We start from the raw sequence: 25864 nt of genomic DNA on the forward strand, positions 1-25864 counted from the left end.
TACATTTCGTAGTGGAGTGCTCTCCCCCTTATGGCTCAACGCATCTGCTACCACATTAGCTTTGCCCGGGTGGTACAGGATCTCGCAATCATAATCCTTGACCACATCCAACCACCTCCTCTGACGCATGTTTAGGTTGGGCTGGTCCATCAAGTACTTCAAACTCTTATGGTCAGTGTATATCGTGCAACGAACTCCATACAAGTAATGACGCCAAATCTTGAGGGCGAACACTACTGCCCCCAGCTCTAGATCATGCGTGGGATATCTCGTCTCGTGAGGCTTCAGCTGTCTCGATGCATATCCTATTACATGCCCTCTTTGCATCAGAACTGCACCCAACCCCGAAATAGATGCATCACAATAAACTACAAAATCCTCCATCCCTTCTGGGAGAGCTAACACCGGGGCTTCGCACAATCTCTGGCGAAGTGTCTCAAAAGAGGTCTGCTACTCGGGTCCCCATGAGAATGCAACCCCCTTTCGGGTCAATCTAGTAAGTGGCACTGCAATTCTGGAGAAGTCCTTAATAAATCTCCGATAGTACCCTGCCAATCCAAGGAAACTCCTGATCTCAGAAGGTGACTTCGGCACCTCCCAACTCATCACCGCCTCAACCTTGGCCGGATCGACCAATATCCCTTCCTGATTGACAACATGTCCTAGGAATTGGACCTCCCGCAACCAGAAGTCACACTTGGAGAACTTTGCATAAAGCTTCTCCGATCTCAACACCCCAAGGACCTCCCTCAAATGTTCCTCATGCTGCTCTCTAGATCTCGAATACACCAAAATATCATCGATAAATACGACCACTGACCGATCCAACATCGGCCTACATACCCTGTTCATGAGATCCATGAATACAGTCGGGGCGTTGGTGAGCCCGAAAGGTATCACCACAAACTCATAATGCCCATATCGCGTCCTGAATGCTGTCTTCTGTACGTCCTCATCCCGCACTTTCACTTGATGATATCCCGACCTCAAGTCGATCTTGGAAAACCAAGATGCTCCCTGCAACTGATCAAATAAATCGTCGATCCTCGGTAATGGGTAACGGTTCTTGACCGTCAACTTGTTCAACTCCCGGTAATCAATGCACATCCGGTGTGAACCATCTTTCTTCTTGACGAACAGAATAGGTGCTCCCCACGGCGAGCTGCTCGGCCGAATGAATCCCTTCCCCAGCAACTCCTGAAGCTGCGAGGATAACTCTTGCATCTCTGGGGGTGCAAGACGATAAGGCACCTTAGCGATAGGCGTGGCTCCCGGAATCAAATCAATACCAAACTCCACTTGCCTCACAGGAGGTACTCCCGGCAGCTCCTCGGGAAAAACATCTGGAAACTCACGTACCACCGGTACCTCCTCAACTGAACTCGGTCTCTCGGAAGTCGCTCGCGTATCCATTACATACGCCACAAAACCCTTACAGCCCTGCTGTAGACACTGCCTCGCTCTGGCGGCCGAACAAAAGGCTGATCCCGAACGCGTACCCTCGCCGTACACCGAAAGAACTCCCCCACTAGGGTCTCGTATAGTCACCAGCTGACGCTCGCAGTCGATGACTGCGCTGAATCGGCTCAACCAGTCCATGCCCACAATGACACAGACATCACCCATCGCGATAGGAATTAGGTCAATCGGAAACTCAACCCCAAAAATCTCCAACACACATCCCCGGAAAACCCCCGTGGCACAAATCACTCTATCATCAGCTATGGAAACTCTCAGAGGCCGACTCAATGCCTCACGACTAGCACTGATATGCCGACTAAAGGCCAGAGATACAAAAGACCGACTCGCACCCGAGTCAAATAACACTAAAGCAGGCACAGAATTCACAAGGAAGGTACCTACGCATAACCTAATATAAGCATAATATTTCAACATCAATATAAATACATGAAAGGAAACGTACCAGCCACCACATCGGGCGCAGCGCGGACTTCCTCCGCAGTCAGCTGGAAGGCTCTCCCTCGAGCTCTCAGTGCCTCGATCTTCATAGGCCGACTCTCTGTAGCTCTGACGGTGGCAGGAGCAGATCCCTAAGGTGCACCGCGCAGCTGCGGACACTCAGCCTTCCGGTGTCCAGTCTGGTTGCAGTGAAAGCACACTGCAAACCCCTTGGGGCAGTCCTTGGCCATGTGCCCCTCCTTGCCATATTTGTAGCAAGACCCCGCTCGGCAAACTCCGTCATGCCCCTTGCCGCACTTTACGCAAGTGCGTCCCTTCTGGCTCCCTGGTCTGGGATCAGCAGGCTTGGCCCGCTTGGCGGCCGGCTGCGACTGTGCCGGTCGCCGATCCCTCCCCTGAGACTCCGCCTCCTCCCTGGCCTGAGTCTCAAGCTCGATCTCCCTCTTCTGGGCATTTTCCTGAAGCTCGGCAAATGTCCGGTACGAGGAGTTTGCAGCAAACTCCCGAATATCCCGCCTCAAGACACTCAAGTAGCGGCTCATACGTGCCTGCTCAGTGGGCACGTGCTCAGGGCAGAACATCGCCCTCTCGTGGAACATCCTCGTGATTGCTGTAACAGACTCAGTACCCTGCTTGAGGGTCAGAAACTCCTGTGCTAAACGCTCCCTCTCCACCTAGGGAACGTACTCATCTCGAAACATGGTGGTGAACCTCTCCCAGGTCACCGCAGAAAGGTCGGCAGGCGTATAATGCGCCGTTGCAAACTTCCACCAGTCCTTCGCTCCCAAGCGAAGCTGGTTCAGCGCGAATCGGACCTTAAAATGCTCAGGAGACGAGCAAATGAAGAAGCACTCCTCAATATCAAATATCCACCTCATAGCTGCCACCGGACCCGGGGTCCCATCGAACTCTGGTGGTTTTGTGTTGCTGAATTCCCGGAATAGTAACGCGTCCCCACCCTGCGGCCTTGCAGCAGTCACCGCTGCGGTAACCGCTGCAGCAGCAGCCTCAGTAAGAGCGGCATAACGCTCGTCGAACGCCTCAATCAGTGTGGTCTTTATGGACCCAAACATCTCCGGAATCTCGGCCCTGATGGCCGCAGCTACCTCCTCCTGGATGATCCGGCGGATATCCTCCTCACTGGTACCACTGCTCTCGGACGTGAAACGTGTCCTCACCATGATCTACCGCTGAAATACGACATACAATAAATTTAGAATCCCCACGTACACACTCACACTAGTCAACTTTTTCCTCCTTGATTCTTGGCATTCCAAAGATTCTTACTTGGGCTGCACCCCGCTCCGGTGCTTCCAGTAGTACGGGCCCAATACTACTGTCCGCACCGCACCAGAATACACTCCAAGTCCTCCTCTTCGGATTCCAGGTCTCAAGTACTCTATCATGCGTAGACCACCCTCTATATATCTATCATAAGTCCCTCGCTGCTACCTACTCACTCTCAAGCATCTCATAGCAGCTCACCTCTCCCTAGACTAAGGCATCACAAATCAAGCCAATCTATTCCTAGTAGCAATGCCTAGCCTACTCTAGCATGCAGATACATCATATCAATATTAACATCACATAATGTAAGGGTATTTTGGGAAATCACCGTTCGGGCGCGGGCTGATCGTACACACATCTCTTGCTCTGCGTCTTTTTAAAATCTTTTAATCTTTTGAAAATTACATCTCAATCCTCAGTTTGAGTCCAAATACGCCCGAAGGTGTACTCGAATCCCTCAAACCAAGGCTCTGATACCAAATTGTAACACCGTGAATTTAAAAATAATTTATCGCATTTAATAAAGACAACTTCATTTAATATTCATAAAAATATCATTGGTTGTAATTCATTTCATAACATATATAAAATCCCCAAGATCACATAATATAAAAATCCCGCGTGTGTGCACTGATCAGGCCGGCGCCTTCCCGCGATCCTCACTAGTACCTGAAACAAATAACACCAACACTGTAAGCATAAAGCTTAGTGAGTTCCCCAAAATACCATATAATACATATTAGCCACTCGAGGCTATAACTCTGTGGGTCCGTGCACCCATACTCTGTGAACCCTCAGGTTCTAACTCTGTAACAAGCATAGCATAAATCACATAGAAGAATGCAGTGCAACACACAACATACATAGCATACAAATACTCTATCATATAACTCTGGTTACCTACTCAAGGTAAAGTATAGTGAGAAGACTCACCTCGCGTGTCTCGATATCTCACAACCTGGGAATCCCTCGTGCCCGATTCTCTGAGCCCTAATCCTCCTATAACATCATAATGTCCCTAGTTAACACTTTATATCTCTAATGTTGACTATCCCTAAGAAGTCAACACAGGTCCACTCTGGTCAACGGTCAACGGTCAACTTTGACCGGACTCGGCAAGTGCTAGGGCGACTCGGCGAGTCTACACGTTCTCACCAATTCTCTAAGATTCCCTTTCTACTCGTCGAGTATCCCCCTTGACTCGACGAGTTCCTCCTGGAAGAATCGCGGGGCCACCCCGACTCAACTCGCCGAGTCTGAAGAACAACTCGGCGAGTCCCAGTTAATCTTCAAGCTACTCGCCGAGTCTGTTCATCGGACTCGGCGAGCCCATGCCATGCAACCGCTCAAACTGCTTCCTAAGGTCAGATCTGCTCCGACAATTCACAGGTCTGGCCTTCCTAAACTGGTTCATCACGTAAAGCCCTCATTTCGGTGCTCATAATACACCCTAAGACTCATAATTTACATTTTGACCTAAGGCATAAGGATTCCAATCCAAAACCTCCATTGATTCCCGAATTGCTCAGGCATGGGACATTCTGGACTTCTAAGGGTCCCAATATAGGGTTCCAATCGCTTGGGGGACTGGGGAAACACTCAATCTAGCCACAAAAGGGTTCAATAAACCCTAAATCTATATACACATCAACATAGAAGAATGCAACTCGAAAATAATACCTAAATAACGTTGCTCTGTGTCCCAAATCCTCAGAATGTGGCTTCTCTTGTTGTTCCCTTAACCAAGCCTCCTCCTCCTTGCACAATAACACTTCCAAGATCAATAATGGTCTTCAACCTTGCTCCAGATGCTCACAATCGAATTAGGGTTTCTCTCAGAGGACTAGGATGAACAATGATGGCCATAAGGCTCCTTATATACGTCCCAAACCTGGACGGTTAGGGTTTCGCTAAACAGCGCAGACTCGCCGAGTCTATATCCAGACTCGTCGAGTCCAGTCGCGAACCCGCGACCAGATCTGCTATCCTACTCGGCGAGTCTGAGCTCCAACTCGCCGAGTCCCCTCTTAAAACACCCAAAAATCATAAATATAACGATACCTGGAATTTCGGGCTGTTACACAGCACATAAGTATTAGTCGAGAGGCGTTAAGTCGACCTCTGAGAGTCTCCATCGCCGATGAGAGAGCAGTGTATGCCACGGAGGTGATTCAAGGATGTGTACTCGAGATTTTCGGTGTAGAGTTTCCTATTGATTTGGTCCCGATTGCGATGGGGGACGTCTGTGTCATCGTAGGCATGGATTGGTTGAGCAGGTTTGGAACAGTTATCGATTGTGAGTGGCAGCTGGTGACTATACGCGACCCAAGTGGGGGAGTTCTTACGGTGTACGGCGAGGGTACCCATCCCGATTCAGCGTTTTGTTCAGCTGCTAGAGCGAGGCAGAGTCTACAGCAGGGCTGTAGTGGTTTTGTAGCGTATGTGATGGATACGAGAGTTGGTGCAGAGAGAACGAGTACGGTTGAGGAGGTTCCGATAGTGCGTGAATTCCCGGATGTCTTTCCCGAGGAGTTACTGGGTGTGCCTCCCGAGAGGCAGGTTGAGTTTCGCATTGATTTGATTCCAGGGGCAGCACCTATTGCCAAGGCGCCCTATCGCCTTGCACCTCCAGAGATGCAGGAGTTATCCTCGCAGCTTCAGGAGCTGCTGGGGAAGGGGTTTATACGGCCGAGCAGCTCGCCGTGGGGAGCACCAATCCTTTTCGTGAAGAAAAAGGATGGTTCGCACCGAATGTGCATAGATTATCGAGAGCTGAACAAGTTAACGGTCAAGAACCGTTATCCTTTGCCGAGGATCGACGATTTGTTCGATCAGCTGCAGGGAGCGTCTTGGTTTTCCAAGATTGATCTGAGATCTGGATATCATCAGATGAGGGTGCGCGAGGAGGATATCCAGAAGACCGCATTCAGGACTCGTTATGGGCATTACGAGTTCGTGGTGATGCCATTCGGGCTCACCAATGTGCCTGCAGCGTTCATGGATCTCATGAACAGGGAATACAGACTGATGCTGGATCGATCAGTGATTGTGTTCATTGACGACATTTTGGTGTATTCGAGATCCAGGGAGCAGCATGAGGAGCATTTGCGAGAAATCCTCAGTATGCTGAGATTGGAGAGGCTTTACGCCAAATTCTCCAAGTGCGATTTTTGGTTACGCGAGGTGCAGTTCCTTGGTCACCTCGTTAACCAAAAGGGGATTTTGGTCGATCCGGCCAAGATCGAGGCGGTGATGAGTTGGGAGGTGCCGAGATCTCCTTCTGAGATCAGGAGTTTTCTAGGGTTGGCCGGCTATTATCGGAGGTTCATCAGGGATTTCTCCAAGATTGTTGTTCCTCTCACCAGGTTGAACCGGAAGGGTGTGGTGTTCAGCTGGGGCCCAGAGCAGCATGCCTCATTTGAGACTCTTCGCCAGAGATTGTGCGAAGCCCCGGTGTTGGCTCTTCCAGAGGTAATGGAGGACTTCGTGGTGTATTGTGACGCATAGATATCTGGGTTGGGCGCGGTGTTGATGCAGAGGGGGCATGTGATCGCGTATGCATCAAGGTAGCTGAAGCCCCATGAGGCAAGGTATCCCACCCACGATCTAGAGTTGGGGGTTGTGGTGTTCGCCCTCAAGATTTGGCGCCATTATCTGTATGGGGTTCGGTGTACGATATACACGGACCACAAGAGTTTGAAGTATTTGATGGATCAGCCAAACCTGAACATGCTTCAGAGGAGATGGTTGGATGTAGTAAAGGATTATGATTGCGAGATCCTGTACCACCCGGGCAAGGCTAATGTGGTAGCCGACGCCCTGAGTCGTACGGCAGAGAACGCCCCGATTCGGGATATTTGTATGAGATTGGCGGTGATGACTCTGGTGTTGGACACCATCAGAGGGGCTCAAGCTGAGGCAGTGAGACCGGAGAACCGTAAGAGAGAGCAAGTTATCGGTCAGGTGTCAGAGTTCGTGACCGATAACAGAGGGCTTATGACCTTCCAGGGTCGGATTTGGGTACCGTTTGTTGGAGGAACGCGTACCATCTTGATGGAGGAGGCGCATAGATTGAGATTCTCGATCCATCCCGAGGCCACTAAGATGTTTCTGGATCTTAAAAGGGAGTATTGGTGGCCCTGTATGAAGAGAGATGTGGCGTGGTTTGTTGAGAGGTGCCTAACCTGTCGTAGGGTTAAAGCCGAACATCAGAGACCGCATGGTAAGTTGCAGCCACTGGAAGTCCCATAGTGGAAATGGGAGCAGATATCCATGGATTTTATCACCAAATTGCCGAGAACGGCGAGGTGTGTCGATGCGATTTGGGTGATAGTAGACCGCTTGACAAAGAGCGCTCACTTTCTAGCCATTAGTGAGAGTGCTTCCGCGGAGAAGTTAGCAGAGATATATGTGAGAGAGGTGGTATCGCGACTTGGGGTGCCGATCTTGATTGTGTCAGATCGAGATGTGCGTTTCACTTCCAGATTTTGGAAGAAATTCCATGAGGAGTTGGGTACGAGGCTGCATTTTAGTACCGCATACCACCCACAGACTGACGGTCAGAGCGAGCGGACGATTCAGACGCTCAAGGACATGCTCCGAGCATGTGTGTTGGATTTTGGCGGAAGTTGGGACATGTATTTGCCCTTAGCAGAGTTCTCCTACAACAACAGCCATCATTCGAGCATTGGTATGCCGCCCTTTGAGCTGTTGTATGGGAGGAAGTGTCGGACTCCTATTTGTTGGGGAGAGGTGGGGCAACGAGTGATGGGAAGCACAGAGATCGTGCTTCAAACGACTGAACAGATTCAGCAGGTCCGGCAGAGATTGCTGACCGCTTAGAGTCGCCAGAAGAGTTATGCGGATAGGCGACGATCCGAGCTCGAGTTTCAGGTTGGTGACTTCGTGCTCCTAAAGGTGTCTCCTTGGAAAGGAGTGATCCGATTCAGGAAGAGGGGCAAGCTGGGGCCCCGGTATATTGGGACATTCAGAGTGATCGCGAGGGTGGGAAGGGTAGCGTATCGTTTGGAGTTACCCACGGAGTTGGACCAGATTCATGATACCTTCCATGTGTCGCAGCTGAGAAAGTGTATAGCCGACGAGTCGGTGGTGGTGCCATTAGAGGATATTCAGGTGGATGTGGGCCTGAACTACATTGAAAAGCCGGTGGCGATTCGGGATCGAAAGATCAAGGTTCTGAGGAACAAGGAAGTGCCTCTGGTGTAGGTCCAGTGGCAGCATCGGAAAGGGTCAGAGTTGACTTGGGAGTCGGAGCGTGAGATGCGTGAGCAGCATCCGGAGTTGTTTTTAGAGTGAGACTTTGAGGGCGAAGTCTGATTCTAGTGGGGGAGAATTGTAACATTCGGATTCCTAGGTATATTATTTATTCATTTAATTTTTGGAGTTTGTGGAGGCACTCGGCGAGTTGGCGCAAAGACTCGCCGAGTAGGGACGCGGATGTTCATTCTAGTTCATGTCTAGACTCGGCGAGTCCACGCTGCTTAGTGAAGCCCTAATTCCCAGGGCTTGGGACCTATTTAAAGGCCCTTATGGTCGTCCCTTGCAGCTACCACACCCTAGAGAGAGTCCTGGATCGCTTGTGAGGAGAAGAGAGCCCCTTTATTGATCATTGTTAGTGAAATTTGAAGGAGAAGGTGTCCAAGGCAAAAGAAGGCTGAAGGAAGTGCAAATCTAGTGTCTTCAAAGATCAAAGGCTTCATATTAAGGTATTACTTCAGACCTTCTCTAGTATTGGGTGTTGATTCATAGAGTTAGGGTTTTTAACCCTTTAGAATAAGAGTATGTAGAGTATTTAGTCCCCTTTTTTGAGTATGTGCTTTGGATCTGGACTCAAAGAGGTCCAGAGACCTTAAACCTAGGAGCTTTATGAGCAATTTTGGAAGTATGAACTTAGAATGTCATTTTTGGGGCTAAATCACCATTTTGGACCATTTTTATGTTATATGTGTGTCAAGGTCCAAATTTTACATGATTATCATGCTTGGGGAGGCCAAATCTATGATTATATGGGATGGATCTGACCTCAGAAGTTGTTTTGAGAGTGTGCATGGAATGAACTCGCCGAGTCCCAAGAACAGACTCGGCGAGTAGTATGAAGGTTGCCCATTAATCATTCAGTGAGTGGACTGCCGAGTTGGGGGATGACTCAGTGAGTCAGAAAGGGATTAGAGGACTGAAGTTCAAGGCTGTACTCGCCGAGTTGTTCTTGAAACTTGGCGAGTTGAGTCGGGGTGGCCTCGCGATTCATGCCTGATGAGACTCGTCGAGTTTAGGGAGGGAATCGACGTGCCAAGCGGGACAAAGAGTTAGGAGTCATGTGTGTACTCGCCGAGTCACCGGAGTGCACTCGGCGAGTTGGGTCAAAGTTTGACCGTTGACTTTTGTTGACTTTTAGGGTTTGGTCAACAATGGAGTCCTTGAGTCAAGAGGGGGGTAAAATAGTCTTTTACCCTTCTGAGGGTGACAATAGAGGGTCGAGTCTAGCCTCGAGTGTTATATTTATGAGGATATTTACTTTGTGTGAATAGGCGGAGGCTAGGAAATACTTCTACCGAGTCAGGGATTTACGGGAGTTTGAGGTGAGTCTTCTCACTATACTTTACCTTGAATAGGTAATCAGAGTTATGTGATACAGTGTTTGTATGCTATATATGTGTTATGTGTTGCACTGCATTATTCTATGTGATTTATGCTGTGCATGTTTACAGAGTTAGAACCTGAAGGTTCACAGAGATAGAACCTCAGGGTTCACAGAGTTTGGGTGCACGGTCCCACAGAGTTATAGCCTCGAGTGGCTAATACGTGTTATATATGGTATTTTGGGGAAATCACTAAGCTTCGTGCTTACAGTGTTATGTGTTATGTGTTTCAGGTACTAGTGAGGATCGCGGGAAGACGCCGACCTTATCAGTACACACACGAGATTTTTATGTTATGAGATCTTGGGATTGATATATGTTATGAATTGAGTTTTAAACAATGATGTTTTTATGAGTAATGAATGAATTATGTTTTTATAAAATGTGAAAAATTGTTTTGAAATTTACGGTGTTACAAATCCGAATGTCAAGAATCTGTTTTGCTGGCCCCAAGTCTTTCATAGCAAAAGACTTGCTCAATTGTTTCTTCAGCTGAATAATTCTCTCTGCATTCTTGCCAAAAATCAACATATCATCAAAACAAAGCAATAAAATGATGATATCATCATCACCATACCCCTGGAAGAAAACATAGTGATATGAAGTAGTCTTACGGTAGCCTTGCTCACCCATGACTGACTCAAATTTCTTGTAGCACTGTCTTGGTGCTTTCTTCAACCCATAAAGACTTTTCTGAAGCCTACACATATAGTCTTCTTTTCATTTAACCTGAAAACCTTCATGTTGCTCCATATAAATTTCCTTGTCCAAGTCACCGTGAAGGAAAGCTGTCTTGACATCCATTTGCTCAACCTCAAGATCAAGGCTTACAACCAAACCAAGAATCACCCGAATGGAACCCATCTTCACGACTGGAGAGAAAATCTCATCAAAATCAATACCCTTTCTTTGAATGAACCGTTTGACCACCAATCTAGCCTTGTACCTAGGCCATGAGGTATGTTCTTCAGTCTTCACTTTTTAAACCCACTTGTTCTTCAAAGCTTACTTGCCCTTAGGCAACTTCACCAACTCAAAAGTATTGTTTTCATGTAAGGAATTCATCTCATCTTGCATAGCTTCAACCCACTCTCTTTTATGCCCATCTTCCATAGCCTCTGAATAACAATTTTGCTCTCCTCCATCAGTAACCAGAACATACTCATCAGCAGAATAAGGGGTGGAAGGATGACGATCTCTCGTAGACTGCCTAAGTGGGACAAATGGTGGTATATCAGTTATCGACAACTCTGGATGAAGATCCTCATCCAACTTCGACTGCTCTGGAACATCATTTTCATCAATATCATGTTGTTCATCATTATGAACATCTTCATTAATTGGCTCAAAGTGTTGAGGGGGAACCAAATCCGAATCAACATGATCATTAGTAGATTGAGGAACTATCTTTATCTTCTCAATATCTTTTAAACTCTGATCTTCAACAAATATAACATCACGAATCCTTACGAGTTTCTTTAGAACTGGATCATATAACATGTAACCGAATTCATCTTGGCCATAACCAAGGAATATACATGGCTTGGTCTTCACATTAAGCTTTGATATTTCATCTTTAGGAATATGTACAAAAGCCTTGCATCCAAAGACTCGTAAATTATGATAAGAAACATCTTTGCCACTCTAAACCCTGTCAAGAACATCAAAAGACAAAGGAACACAAGGAGTAAGATTAATAACATGTACCGTCGTATTCAAAGCTTCTCCCCAAAAAGAATCAGACAATCCTGTATGTGAAATCAAACATCTAACTCTTTCACCCAATGTTCTATTCATCCATTCTGCTAAACCATTCAACTGTGGTGTCTTTGGAGGAGTCTTTATGTGTCGAATACCTTGCTCTCTACAATAAGCATCAAAAGGACCAATGTATTCACCGCCATTATTTTTCCGAACACACTTTAATTTCTTCCCAATTTTTCTCTCAACCAAGGCATGAAACTACTTAAACACATCCAATACTTGATCTTTAGTCTTCAAAGTATAAACCCATACCTTCCTTGAATAGTCATCAATGAATGTGACAAAATACAAACAACCCCCAAGTGTCCTAGTCTTCATGGGACCACATACATTAGAATATACCAGATCAAGTAATTCTCTTTCCTAGAAGGAGGATGGCTCTTAATGGAAACTCTATTTTTCTTACCTGCTAGACAATGAGAACATCTCTTCAAATTCACATCATGCACACCGGTTAACACATTTTTCTTCAATAATAAAGACATCCCCTTTTCACTCATGTGACCAAGTCTCTTATGCAACAAATTGGTCATGTCACAATGTATCGATGCATGGATCAATTCTTTGGAGATCTTCGGATGTGTCATGTATAACTTTAAGCTTCTTTCACCTCTTGCCACGATCAAAGAACCACGAGTGAGTTTCCAAATGCCACCACCAAAGGTACTATGGTAACCGTCATCATCAAGTAAGCCAGCAGAGATCAAACTAAGTCTAATATCTGGAACATGTTTTACATTGTGAAAAACCAACTCCATCCCAGTCTCAAACTTCAAACAAATATCTCCGATACCATTAATCTTTGATAACCCATTATTACCCATCTTAACATTCCCAATATCACCACGAGTGTAAGATGTGTAAAAATCCCTTTGTGATGTCACATGACAGGCAACACCACTGCCAACAACCCAACTCGAATCATCATGTGCAAGATTAACCATATCATAATCACAACAAATAAAAAACTCTGCGGTAGCAGTGTTAACTTCAGCAGTATCATTACCACCATCATCTTTCTTGTGATTGTTCTTTTGATTTTTGTAATGCGCCTTCTTGTTCTCCCTTTTCAAATGTCTGCAAAATTGTACTGTGTGCCCTTTTCTACCAGAATGATTGCACTCATAGTCAACAAACTTTCGTTTAGATTTACTGTGATGCTTCCCTTTGTTATTCGGACCTCTACTTTGACTTCTCCCCCTGCTTTCTATAACCAAGACAAATGAATGTGAATAGGAACCTTGTGACTTTCTTCTCATCTCTTTATTTAAAACACCGCCTTTAGCCAATTACATGGTGATAATACCATCTGGTGCAAAGTTGGACAAGGATGTCCTAAAAATTTCCCAAGAATTCGGTAAAGTGCCAAGAAGCCATAAACCTTGTAACTTATCTTCAAACTTGATACCCATTCCTGCAAGTTGATTAATAATTCACTAGAAAGAATTCAAATGATCACTAATAGGATTTCCATCATGGTACTTCAAGCCAATCAACTATTTAATCAGGAACAATTTATTGTTCCCGGTCTTTCGAGCATATAACTGCTCAAGCTTGTTCCACAAAGTATGAGCATGAGTCTCCGCGCTAGTAGGGTAAAAAACATTATCATCAACCCATTGTCAAATATACCTACAAAATTTTCTATGCAAAATAGTCCACTCTGCATCTGTTTTATCTTTAGGTTTTTCAGTATTAAACACATGCATATAATAATCCTTCACATAAAGAAGGTCTTCCATCTTGCCTCTCCAAACTTGATAATTAGAACCATTCAAATTTACAATCCTATTTGTATTAGCTTCCATTGTTCAAAAAAGTAACCTAATAACAAGAACCATGCTCTGTTACCAATCTGATGAGAAAAACACGACCACAACGGTAAATAACAATGCGGAATAATACTTCGTTTGACTTAACTATTCCCGTATTGAATAACCTTTTAGGATGCAAACAAATATGATATTCACTTGCAACAAATCAGCCCCAATGCAAGTTATATGATCAATATAATCAACCCAAAACAATAAGTAATCAAGTCCACTATCACCAATATTAGAGTAAAACCTCTCAAGAAAGGAGAGTAAAACCACGGGACTACTATAGTCGCTTCAAATCCACTATCACCAATATTAGAGCAATACAAAGTCTTCTCTAGATGTACTAGAGGCATACAATAATCATCATATATTTGGAACTAAATCACATCAAGCATATGGAATCAAATAAGCAAAGACAAAGAAGAATATCACCAAAAACGTTCCTGATTTATAGCAGCAAATAGAAGCGACGATTCCCAAGTCTCTGAAGCTGATCTCGACAATTCAACCGTTGGATCTGAAGGTCTCGATGTTAGGAAGTTGCTGTCCAAAAATGAGAGAAAACGGACCGTTGGATCTCCGGAAAATTACCAAAAAACTGCACGTGTATCTTCAAAACAGGAATTGAGAAAAAAAAACCTCTTCTGCTTCTTACTCTCTCTAACTCTCTTAGTGGCTGAAAAATTTTGTGTGTTAATGAAATTAGGGCATGTAACACACACACACACACACACACACATATATATATATATATATATATATATATATATATATATATATATATATATATATGGGCTAAACAAGTGGGCTTTCCTCATGGGCTAAAAAAACCCAAGAGAAAACCCAACAATATTTACAATGATGAAGTGTTGTTTACGGAAAACAAACGAGAAGTTTTTCGATATGTGTTTGAAAGCTTGTATCTTGGAGAATATATGTTTTCCGATGTTATAGACTCATAGGCTGAATTGCTAAATTACAATACGAACGACAGAGACTTAAAAAATTCTCCATATAGAGTATTCTTTTCCGTCCAACTCACAGTAAGTTAAACATATGTGATTCTAATACTCCCTCCGTCCCAATATTATTGTCCACAGACAAAAAACACACAGATTAAAAAAATCATTAATTACCACTAACTTTATATAATAAAATGATAGTTTTGTCCTTACTTTGCATTTAATGTTTAATTAAATGCTTAGTTGGTTAAATAATAATGAAGGGGTATTTTGGTAAAAATGTTATTTATTTTTAGAAGTGGACTATTATTGGGACAAACCAAAAAGGAAAGATGGACTATAATTTTGGGATGTAGGGAGTACTAAATTAATAAAAGTTGTTTAAATACATATATCATTATACACTGAATCACACATGATTCACCATTTAGACAAAGTACATTGAGGATGAGCCAATTCCAAAACCAACAAAAGATGAGAAGAAGAAAAAGATAGATAAACAAATAAAGGAATAATGGAACGGGAAGCTAAGGAAAAGACAATAACATATACAATCTATTCAGGAAATACCTTATAGATTGGTTAAATGGAGACGAAGAAAAAACACAAACGAAAAATGTTGATCTTGTAAGTTTTTAAAAAAATCTTATTGTTCTTATTACAATGTATATCCTTTCTAAATATGATAATACATATTTAAATGCATATATTTTTCCATGTTTTCGATGAAGAAAACATGCTTGTATTTGTTTTTAACATAAAAAATGCAAACATTGTGATACTAGACAACAACATTTCAGGAGCAATAATCAAAGATATGTACATGTATATACTCAAAACCTGGTAAGCAATCACATGTGATTATATAAAACAATCGCATATGACCGAATAAAATATTTATAATAAAATATGATTACATAAAAAAATCAAATGTGATTATATAAAACAATAACATGTGATTTAATAAAAAATGTGAATAAACATTTGTAAATCACATGTGATTATACATTTGAATTTAAGCATAAAACATTATTTCATGCTTGTAAAAAACATTGTCAAACAACATAACCTATCATTAACAACATAAACATTTATTATTAAAAAAATATTAATAATATATGATATAAAACACTATAATATAAAATGTAAATGTTATGCTATAATATAAAATGTAAATGTTTATAACATTTGTGATTAAAACATATATCAATCACATATGATTTTAAACATATATGCTTAAAACATTTATGATTATAACTTATATTAATAATGTATGATTTAAAGCATTGTATTATAGTTTATAACATATATCAATCACATATGATTTTACCAATGTTAATAAAACATTTATAGTTTATAACAGATATCAACGATATCAATAACATATAATTTATGTTGAGTATTATAGTTTATATAACCGATATAAATCACATATGTTTCTTTAATAACTAATCATAAATTGTTAATAAAAGAACTTAATCACATGTGATTAAAATAATACAATTTTAAACATATACTAATCAAATATTTTCTACATAATTAGGTTTTCCTCCAAACATAAATCACAATTATTAACTTCATACTCAACAATTTCGATTATACTACATAAATATAGTAACAAAGACAATAATCGACGTTTAATGATCAACCCAAGGTACAATTTATTAAACCTAACTCCTTTCGAACTCCAAACTTTCAATTCATACTTCATAATGCAGTTACAATGCAAGAATCGACGATAAATGATCAAAATAAGTTCCGAAAAGTGACGATCTTTACTTTTTGATGAACAATATGTTAAACCTAACTCATTTCAAACTCAAAACATTAAATAACTGACTCGATTACTAAAATAGATTAAATAAATAAAAATGTCAGTGTTTAATCATTAAAAAAAGTTATGCAAAGCGAAGATTTTTACTTTTTGATAGAACGAACAGTTAAACCTAAAATTCTTAGACGATGATGCAATTTCTTCTTCCATAAGAATCGACGAACAACAAGCATAGAATTTTGGAAGAAAAATCCAAGAAATCACTAAGATCTAGGATGAATTGCGAAAAAATCGAATCGAATCACTCTGAATTCAAATAATACTCCCAAGCTTGCGTCAAACATGTAAAGGAATTAGACAAAATAATCGTTTATAACAGACAAAGTTATGAAAATACCCCTGAAGATAATCACAAATAGAAACACATGTGTTTTTAATGTGATATGTAAAAAGTGTTCCCAATTCAAAAAACTATTTTCATTTGAATATATATATATATATATATATATATATATATATATATATATATATATATATATATATATATATATATATAGAGAGAGAGAGAGAGAGAGAGAGAGAAAGAGAAAAAGAAAGAAAGAAAGAGAGATTTGAAATAAGTTATGAGCGTGTTTAGCAAAAATAATTGTTAGCTGGAAGTGGGTAACAGGTAACTGGTAGTGGGTAGCGAGTAGCGGGAAGCTGTAACTTTTATTTGTTATATGAGTGTTTGGCAAAAATAACTGGAAGCTTTTGAAATATATAAAATTATATAAAAGGACAATTGATTAAAAATAAATAAATATAAATATATTTTTAAGGGTAATTATGGAAATTGATTTCAAAGGTCGGTAGCATTTTGTTAAACGCTACATGAAGTAACTTTTAGATTTGGAGTGTTTTGTTTAAACTAAAAGCTAAACGTTCGTACTACCAAACGAAACTTTTTGTTTAAACTAAGAAGTTTTGTCAAAAACTAAAAGCTAAAAGCTCTCAAACGCTTCCAAAATTTTTTAACGGAATTTCAGGGTGTGGCGGAATGATCATTTATGTAATAATGACAAAAGAAAACAAGGACCTGGATTGTTTATTTTCTTGAAGTTGGACTATATGTAATTATTTTACCAAACCATAGGACCATTTATATAATTTTTCGTCTTTGATTCGATTAGATTTCTTGGGTGAGAAATGAGATAAGAGGCGTTGAATTATCGAGAATTGAGATAGTGGCGCTGACGTTTACTTTTATAATAGGTTTGAAGGGTCAATAAGTAATTTGAAAAGTCAAGAGGAAAGTTTGGAAGTCTGATTATTCTCTAACTTCTTTTTTAAGGAACACCATTTTTTTGACTTTCTTTCCAATTCCTTTCTCTTCTCGCTTTAATTTGTATAATTCAGGAACATAGCATAAATCTTTTCTTTGTATATAAAACTCATCATAACGAATCATCATCAACAGTCATATCTGTAAGCTTATTCTCTGAAGAGGAATCAAGATCAACAGTAAAAACGAGCGAGGGAGGATGTGGGGATTTGGGGGAAGATTCTACTGGGGGAAGCGAAAAGAAGAAGAAAGAAGAAGAGGAATAGTTGTTGTATTCGCATGGATGTCAAGCGAAGAGAAGAATTTGAAGAAACATGTTGACCTTTACTCCTCTCTTGGTTGGGACTCCCTTGTCTGCCATTCGCAATTTCTTAATATGTATGTTATCTTCATCAACCCTGATTACCTACCTACCTACCTACCTACTTTCTTTTATAATTTAAGTCTATTATATCCTTCGTATCATCATCTTCTGGTGTTATTCCCGATTTCCGGTTTTAGATTAATGCATCTCAGCTGAGTTTTGTTATGACTCATTACTATTTGAATTTGAATCATTACTCAGCAATCCGCACCATTAACACCGGAATAGTTTGTTTTTTTATTCATTAACGGCTTAACGAGGGTAATTTATTTTTAGGCTTAGTACATATAATCCTTTTCTCATTCAATAATTTAAATTTTTAACATTAGTTTTTTCTTTATAAAATAATTTATATATTAAGTATTTGATATTTTTTCAATTATGAAATATTAAATTTATAATGATTATATAATATATTTTAAGTCAGGTTTAAAACAACAAATTAGACGAGTGGTTTATATAACATTTTAATTTTAATATAGTTGGTGATAAATTACTTAAATTTGTTAAAAACTATAATTCGAACATGTTATCCATTAGGGAATACATATTTAATATTGGGCAAAATTAACAGAAAGATTATATGATAATAATCTTAAGTCATGTCATAATCTCACCATTGTAGATGTTCTGAATTGTTACATAATTTACACTTTGACTTCTGAAATCAACTGATTTGATTTCCATTTGTTGACGTAAATTGGAAGACTTATCTGTAGAAAATATGCTTAGAAATTGATATCCATACAATTATTACAACTTGCAAATTTCTTACATAAGTGTGCTACTTTTTCTTGAAATGATATGCTTCCGGTTTTTTTTTTTTTTTTTTTCAATTTGGGGCATCTAAAGGTTTGACTTTTGGTTTTTGCGTGATTCTTTTGGGTTTGATTGGCATGATGAATCTGAATTGTCCTTGAGGTTTAGTCCAAAAGTTACAACTTACAAGTTGCTGAAAGATGTTGCAATTGATTGACAGGTTCTTCCCTGATAAGGCTACTGCTTTGGCACTGAACCTTCTAAATGAGCTCATTAAGGTAAATTTCATAACTTCTGACCACTTATTGTGCCTATGTTCTATGGCAATTATATCCTTGAGTTTGTAGACAACATCACAATAATCAGGAAAATCCGCTTGAGTACACTGCTTGTATTTCCTTTTCTTGATTAGTTATGATTTTTTTTTTTTGATATATATATAGGCTTGATACAAAATTTTGTTGTTTTGTATTTGAAGGAACTAAAAAGAAGGCCATGCCCACTTGTGTTTGCGTCTTTCTCTGGTGGCCCCCTAACTTGCATGTACAAAGCCTTGCAGGTAAATATAAGTTGCATATCCTTGTATATCATAATTTTTTTATAAAGACTTAGTTACCATGGTAAGGTTTTTATTTCATAGAAAAAGTCATGGAAATGTGGTTTTTCTATTAAGTCCTAATGGTTTACAAAATTTCCATCATTTATTTATTTTTATTCCATTTTCCTCAATTACTTTTGTTAAACATTATTTATCCCGACAACACTTTATTCACACAAGAGTTAATTAAAAAGAAATAAGGGAGAAACAATGATGATGGTTAACCAGGTTGGCCGTTGGCGATATTTTATTCAAATTTGTCATGGCAAAATCCTTTTGTTTATTCCATGATGCATGGCATTTCCACTTTCCAGCCAAGGTTTTTACAAATCATGGATTTGAGAATGGAAGTTATTATACATCATTTGATTGAGAGTGAATTGTATAACATTTGTCTTTATGGTATTTAACCCTGTCACAAAGGGAGGCTTCATAGTGGTTTGGTGATTTACTTGGCGTCTTCTTGGTACAGATAATCGACTCAAAGCATGATACTCATGGAAATCTGGTATGACCTTTATTCTTCTTCTTCTTCTTTCCTCTGTATCATGTTTTTATTATGATTGATTAGCCATGAGTTTTTGAAGGGCAAGCTACAAAAAAACACTTTTTTATTTTCACCATCTTCCAGGTTACCCTGTTTTGAAAAAAAAAAAAAAAGAAAAGGTACAACATACTCTCATCATCTTCCCGATTTAGTCACCAAACTGTTATTCTTTTATTATTACCATAATAATAGTTATATGGTTAAGTTAATAAAAAAAATTGGTCGACTAAATCAATAAAATGGTGAAAAAATACGTTTTTGCTTTTCTGTAATTTCTCCTTGCCCTGGTAACTTGGGAAAATGTGTTTTAACTATATATATAATGGGCTAACTAATAAAATGGTGACAGTATAAGTGCTTTTCTGTGATGTGTCATCCGATGGTAATCAGAAAACCTGTTTGATGTTGTTGAATGGTGAAGGATGAGTATGAAGTCGTTAGAAATTGCATTTCCGGACATATATATGACTCTTGTCCAATCGATTTCGTAAGCGATTTGGCCACCCGTTTTGTTCTTCACCCAAGCGTTCTTAAAGTCTCGCATCCTCCTATAATAGTAAAATGGATTGCAAATGGTTTCTCATCTAGTCTCGATACCTTGTTCCCTAAGAGATGGAACTCCCTACGCGCAGATTATTGGCAGACTTTGTATTCAACTATAGTAAGTTCCCATTTCTTACCACTCAACCCCTTTTTCCATTTCTTATTTTCAAAATAAAATGTAGGGATTTGGAGCACCATATCTAATACTTTGCTCAGAAAACGACGATATTGCCCCTTACCAAACCATCGCTAACTTTGCTCAACGATTACAAAACCTTGGTGGTGATGTCCAATTGCTAAAATGGAGTAGCTCCGCTCATGTAGGTAATACTTGCAGTTTCCTCAACATAACTATTTGTTTGGTTGTATTTTCACGGTTACCAAGTTGCCGCGATCCACTGAGCATCAACCCTACGTCGCTCATATATGTATAATGTCCGTGTAGGTCATTATAAGCATCATCCAAAAGAGTACAAGGATGCTGTGGCCGAGCTCCTAGCAAAAGCTGTGTCTATTTACTCGCAAAAAAACGAACAGGGTGGTGGGCCTTCCAACGGTTCAACCTCCTCAGAACCGCAACACCATTTAAGGGAAGCGGTTTCGAGCTCGAACCAATATCATAGTCTTCATAGAGTCGCACTTGATTTGAATGGCCAGTTTGTTGTGCCGGCTGGCTTGGTGGCCGAGTACCATGAAGGTAGAGACTTGAGTTCCATTAATGATGCGCCTGAAGAAAGGTTCATTACACGGTCAGACCTATCGACAATTAATGCTCATGGGATTTCTAGTAAAATCATGTTCGATGAATGTGTTCCAAAATATGTGGAAGACTGGGATTTAAGGTTGTCATCATCTTTCTCTTCAAGTAGTAAACATTCACACTTCAACCCTATAAAATGCACTCAAAGATCGAGACTGTGATGGATTTCGAACGTTTGAATAATGGGCTTTTAACATGGAATATACGTATATACACGGGCGTAGCCATATATGTGCAAGAGTGGGCCTTGATCCACCTACATAAATTTGAGATTACATATGTACAATATATATTTTTGTTAAATAAAAGAAATTATAAAAGAAATTAGGGTTGTGATATTGTATATCTCATTCAAAACTTGAAATTTAATAGAAGATAATACATTGTTGCATATATTAATTAGACTTCTATTTAGATTATTTTAATGATGTAAAATAAGATTGTGTGCAACTTAAATAAACAATTTAGTTTAGAATACATTTGTTAATGTTACCGTATACGACCACGTTAAATCTGACGGAAAGCACTGACGGGACGTTATCTCGCCAGGGCCTTGGCCGGGTCTCAGTCTTAGCCTGAAACTCAGTCTTAGCCCGAAACTGACATGGCCGTTAGACGGCGTGAGCATACTTCTCCCAGTAGGAAAGTGTCACATTTCACTCCCACATGAGGAGAGCCACCCCATTTCGTTAACAACATGTATAAAAGGATCCCTTCCTACCCAAGGAAGGGGATCATCTTCTTCTATATACAAACAATCCTATGTGTGCATGCAACCCTAGAATTGGATCTATGTATTCACTATTAGATATACAACATTATGAACACATAAAGAACCCTAGCATGCTCCTAGGTATTTCGAAATTTAGATAGTAGAAGGGATTACATATCTTTTGTTGTTATATTGTAATAACAACTCAAATCTTCAATCTTCTTGTCTTTGAAAGCAAGTACCACAAGTGTAGTACCTCTAATGGCTCACAAACACCAAGAGCAAATTGAGAGGCAAGAGAGAGAGGGGGGGGGGGGGAGAGGTAGAAAATCGGCTCTAGGAACTCTAGGATCAAGTGGCCGATTTTCCTAGGCTGAGGGGGTCCTTATATAGGTGTAAGGATTAGGGTTTCAGTCCTTATCCTTATCTGATTACTTGCCCACCAAGCAGTCTAAAGGATAAGCCCATAATCCTTATCTTGGACAAATTCTAGGGCCTTATCCCCTTGAATTCGTCCACCCTATCCATAAGGCATCCATTGCCCTACTTTGCAACTATCACGTAATTACAATTCAGCCCCTAGTTTAATTAACTTATTTTAATCACAAAATTAATTCTTGACCAATGTCAACTAAACAAATATGATTTCTCTTTTAATATATTATTCTTATAATATATTAATAAACCATAATAACCTCTTTCTCTAACATTTCTCCAGTCAAGTTGCTTTTGTGAAGGCAACCCAAAAGGACCATGCACAACCGGGTCAAGTACTTACAAAATATGGTTACGGGCTTAGACACTAATCCAACAGTCTACCACTTAGATAAGTCTAGTAACCATAAATACAAGCACAACCCGATTAGCAATCGTAGCTCTCAAAGACGTTGTTGAACTCTGATCTTATCAGTAACCTGTCCAACAATTTGTTTCTCGATCTCATATTCGTTTGACATAGAACTTAATTGAACACATCAATTTAGTCATGACCGGGCCCGACACATAAGTCAAATCAAATCATTGAGGGGCCATGATATCGCTTTTACCCTTTTAGGATAAAAGTAACATATAAACTTCGACTTATATGCATCTACTATTCACTAATCAAATCATACACAACAATGCGTTTTATGACATCAAGTTACTGATGCGTTTTCGCATTATCAATGTACAACCAATCAGCAAACAATAAACCATATATCTAGGTTTTAAGACCATATGATATTATCGTCTTGCGATCACTCATGATAAATTCCATGAAGTAATTCCAGCAAGTGTGGGTTTATTCCAATGCTCAAAACTTGTTCATAAGCACTCATGAACGTTGCAGCAAACCTTTGCTATGTCTAATACCTTTCACACAATCTACACACCAATTCATGACAGTCTTCATTCATACCTACTTCCAACATATGAATGACTGTGGACCGTTCGAATAATTCGATTATTCTTAAATAACTCAATTATTCAGGAAGTTAAAACATGCAAAGTGAAACAATAGTTAAACAATTAACATAAGACGGTAACTTTACTTATAAATAATACTCCTTTATTTAATCATCAAATGTCAATTAAATTTATCTATTACACGTTTCTAAACTATCTAATCTAAACTAATATCGTCCTTCAACTCAATGCTCCTAACGTGCTGCAAGTGCTTAACCCTACTCAGTCCCTTCGTAAGCGGATATGTTGGGTTATCCTATGATGATACCCTCTTCACTACGAGGAGTCCTTCTTCTACCCAATGTCGAATAAAGTGATATTTTCTGTCGGTATGTCGAGATCTACCATGATCCCTTGGTTCCTTGGTCAAGGCAACCGCTCCTTCATTATCACAGAAAATTTCCATGGGCTCTTATATGACTGGCACAACTCCAAGGTCTCCAATGAAATTCTTCAGCCATATTTCCTCTTTTAATGCTTCGCTTGCTACGATGTACTCTGATTTTCACGTTGAATCAGCTACGGTTTCTTGCTTGGAACTTTTCCAAGTCACTGCTCCTCCATTAAGGGTAAAGACCCAGCCCGAATGCGAACGGTAGTTGTCCCTGTCGGTCTGAAAACTGGCGTCACTATACCCTCGCACTTTTAAGTCATCACTCCCACCGAGGGCTAGAAACTATTTCTTGGTCCTCCGAAGGTACTTAAGAATATTCTTGATTGCGGTCTAATGTGCTTTGCCAGGGTTCCCTTGATATCTGCTGACCATGCTCAAAGCGAAGGCCACATCGGGGCGAGTACAAGTCATAGCATACATGATCGAGCCTACTGTGGAAGTGTAAGGTACTCGACTCATCTCTGTTATCTCGGCTTCGGTACTCGGACATTAAGTCTTACTCAACTTGGCATTACTTTGGATTGGTAACTCCCCTTTCTTGGAATTCTCCATACTAAAACGTTTTAGTACCTTGTCCAAGTAAGTATTCTGACTAAGTCATATTAGTCTTTTACTCCTGTTTCTCACTATCCTTACTCCCAGAATATATGCAGCTTCTCCGAGGTCCTTCATAGCGAAGCACTTCCCGAGCCAGGATTTAACTTCTTGTAGTGTCGGGATGTCATTTCCTATGAGCAGTATGTCATCGACATACAATATGAGGAAGCTCACTATACTCCACTGGCTTTGACATATACACATGATTCATCTTCGCTTCACAGAAAACCAAACTCTTTGAATTTCTCGTCGAAACAAAGATTACATCTGCGAGATGCTTGCTTAAGTCCATAAATAGACTTGCAAGCTTACACATTCTATTGGGATGCTTCGCATTGACAAAACCCTCTGGCTGAGCCATGTAAACATCCTCAGCCAACTTCTCATTAAGGAAAGCGGTTTTGACATCCATCTGTCATATTTCATAATCATGAAACGCAACAATGGCCAGCATTACCCTAATAGACTTTATCTTCGCAACTGGTGAGAAGGTCTCATCATAGTCAACTCTGGGAGTTTGAGTAACGCCCTTCGTAACCAATCGCGCCTTATACGTGTGCACATTCCCATCCATGTCGGTCTTCTTCTTGAAGATCCACTTGCACCCGACCGTCTTACGCCCGGGCACATGGTCAACCAAATTCCAAACTTGGTTGTCGTACATGGACTGAATCTCGCTGTCCATCGCCTCTTTTCATTTTGCAGACTCTGGGTCTGCCATGGCTTCCTTATAGCCGTTAGGTTCGTCCAAATTCACTAGTGTACTATCACTAATGAACGTATCCCCTTCCATAGTAATATAAAAACCATAAAACTGGGGTTAAACCCTAACTCTTTCGGAACGTCTAAAAGGCAAGGACTCGTCAATTGGCTCAACCGGAGTTTCCTCCTTGGGTTGAGAGCCAATGTTAAACGTTCCTTCATCACTTGACTCTTGAATCTCTTCAAGATCGATTTTCCTCCCACTGTCCCCTTGGCTTATGAGTTCTCGCTCTCGGAAAACCCTTCTCCTTGCGACGAAAACAACATTTTCACTCGGTCTATAGAACACATATCTAAAGGACTTTTGCGGGTAGCCGATGAAAATACATCGCTCACTACGAGGTTCGAGCTTGTCGTGAGTCTCTCGTCTTACGAAAGCCTCGCAACCCCAAACCTTGATATATGTCAACGAGGGAGCTTTCCATGTCCACATCTCGTGAGGTGTTTTGGCAACCTTCTTCGTAGGGACCAAGTTAAGGATATGGGTGGCAGTCTCTAAGGCATACCCCCAGAACAAGATAAGTAGTGAAGCACGACTCATCATGAAACAAATCATGTCTAGCAAGGTTCGATTACGCCTCTCAGCTACACCATTCACTTGTGGTGTCCTCGGTGGCGTCAATTGTGAAACTATTCCGCATTCCTTGTGGTAGTCGTGGAATTCAAGACTTAGGTACTCTCCTCCTCGATCGGACCGAAGCATCTTGATTTTCCTGCCCAATTGAGTCTCCACTTATTGTTTAAACTCTTTGAACTTTTCAAAGGTTTCTAGCTTGTGCTTGATTAAGTAGATATACCCATATCTGCTATAATCGTCGGTGAAAGACACATAGAAGCGGTTCGCACCCTTGTGGTGGATCTAAAGGGCCCAC

At 40.6% G+C, this 25864-nt stretch overlaps 1 protein-coding gene across 2 annotated transcripts; it reads left to right on the forward strand.

Moving 5' to 3' along the window:
* Positions 1-17464: 17464 nt before the first annotated feature.
* On the forward strand, positions 17465-21474 carry LOC111920956 (uncharacterized). Of its 2 annotated transcripts, none has more exons than XM_023916521.3 (7): positions 17465-17888; positions 18854-18911; positions 19112-19192; positions 19704-19739; positions 20200-20439; positions 20504-20641; positions 20767-20968. In XM_023916521.3, exons 1-7 carry the CDS (start codon positions 17710-17712, stop codon positions 20818-20820), a joined length of 786 nt encoding a protein of 261 aa, XP_023772289.1. In that variant the 5' UTR covers positions 17465-17709; the 3' UTR covers positions 20821-20968. The 2 variants fall into 2 exon arrangements, with proteins under 2 accessions (XP_023772289.1, XP_023772287.1); XM_023916519.3 differs by having other exon boundaries at positions 17470-17888; positions 20504-20645; positions 20767-21474.
* The last annotated feature ends 4390 nt before the right edge of the window (positions 21475-25864 follow it).

Source organism: Lactuca sativa, chromosome 8 (genome assembly GCF_002870075.4).
Source record: "Lactuca sativa cultivar Salinas chromosome 8, Lsat_Salinas_v11, whole genome shotgun sequence".
NCBI lineage: Eukaryota > Viridiplantae > Streptophyta > Magnoliopsida > Asterales > Asteraceae > Lactuca > Lactuca sativa.

Bases quoted from the DNA above. Each gene is read 5' to 3' on its own strand.
- LOC111920956 (XM_023916519.3), top strand. From the start codon at position 17,710: ATGTGGGGATTTGGGGGAAGATTCTACTGGGGGAAGCGAAAAGAAGAA. The intron at 17,889-18,853 runs GTATGTTATCTT...ATTGATTGACAG, and splicing joins CATTCGCAATTTCTTAATAT to GTTCTTCCCTGATAAGGCTA. The intron at 20,440-20,503 runs GTAAGTTCCCAT...AATAAAATGTAG, and splicing joins AGACTTTGTATTCAACTATA to GGATTTGGAGCACCATATCT.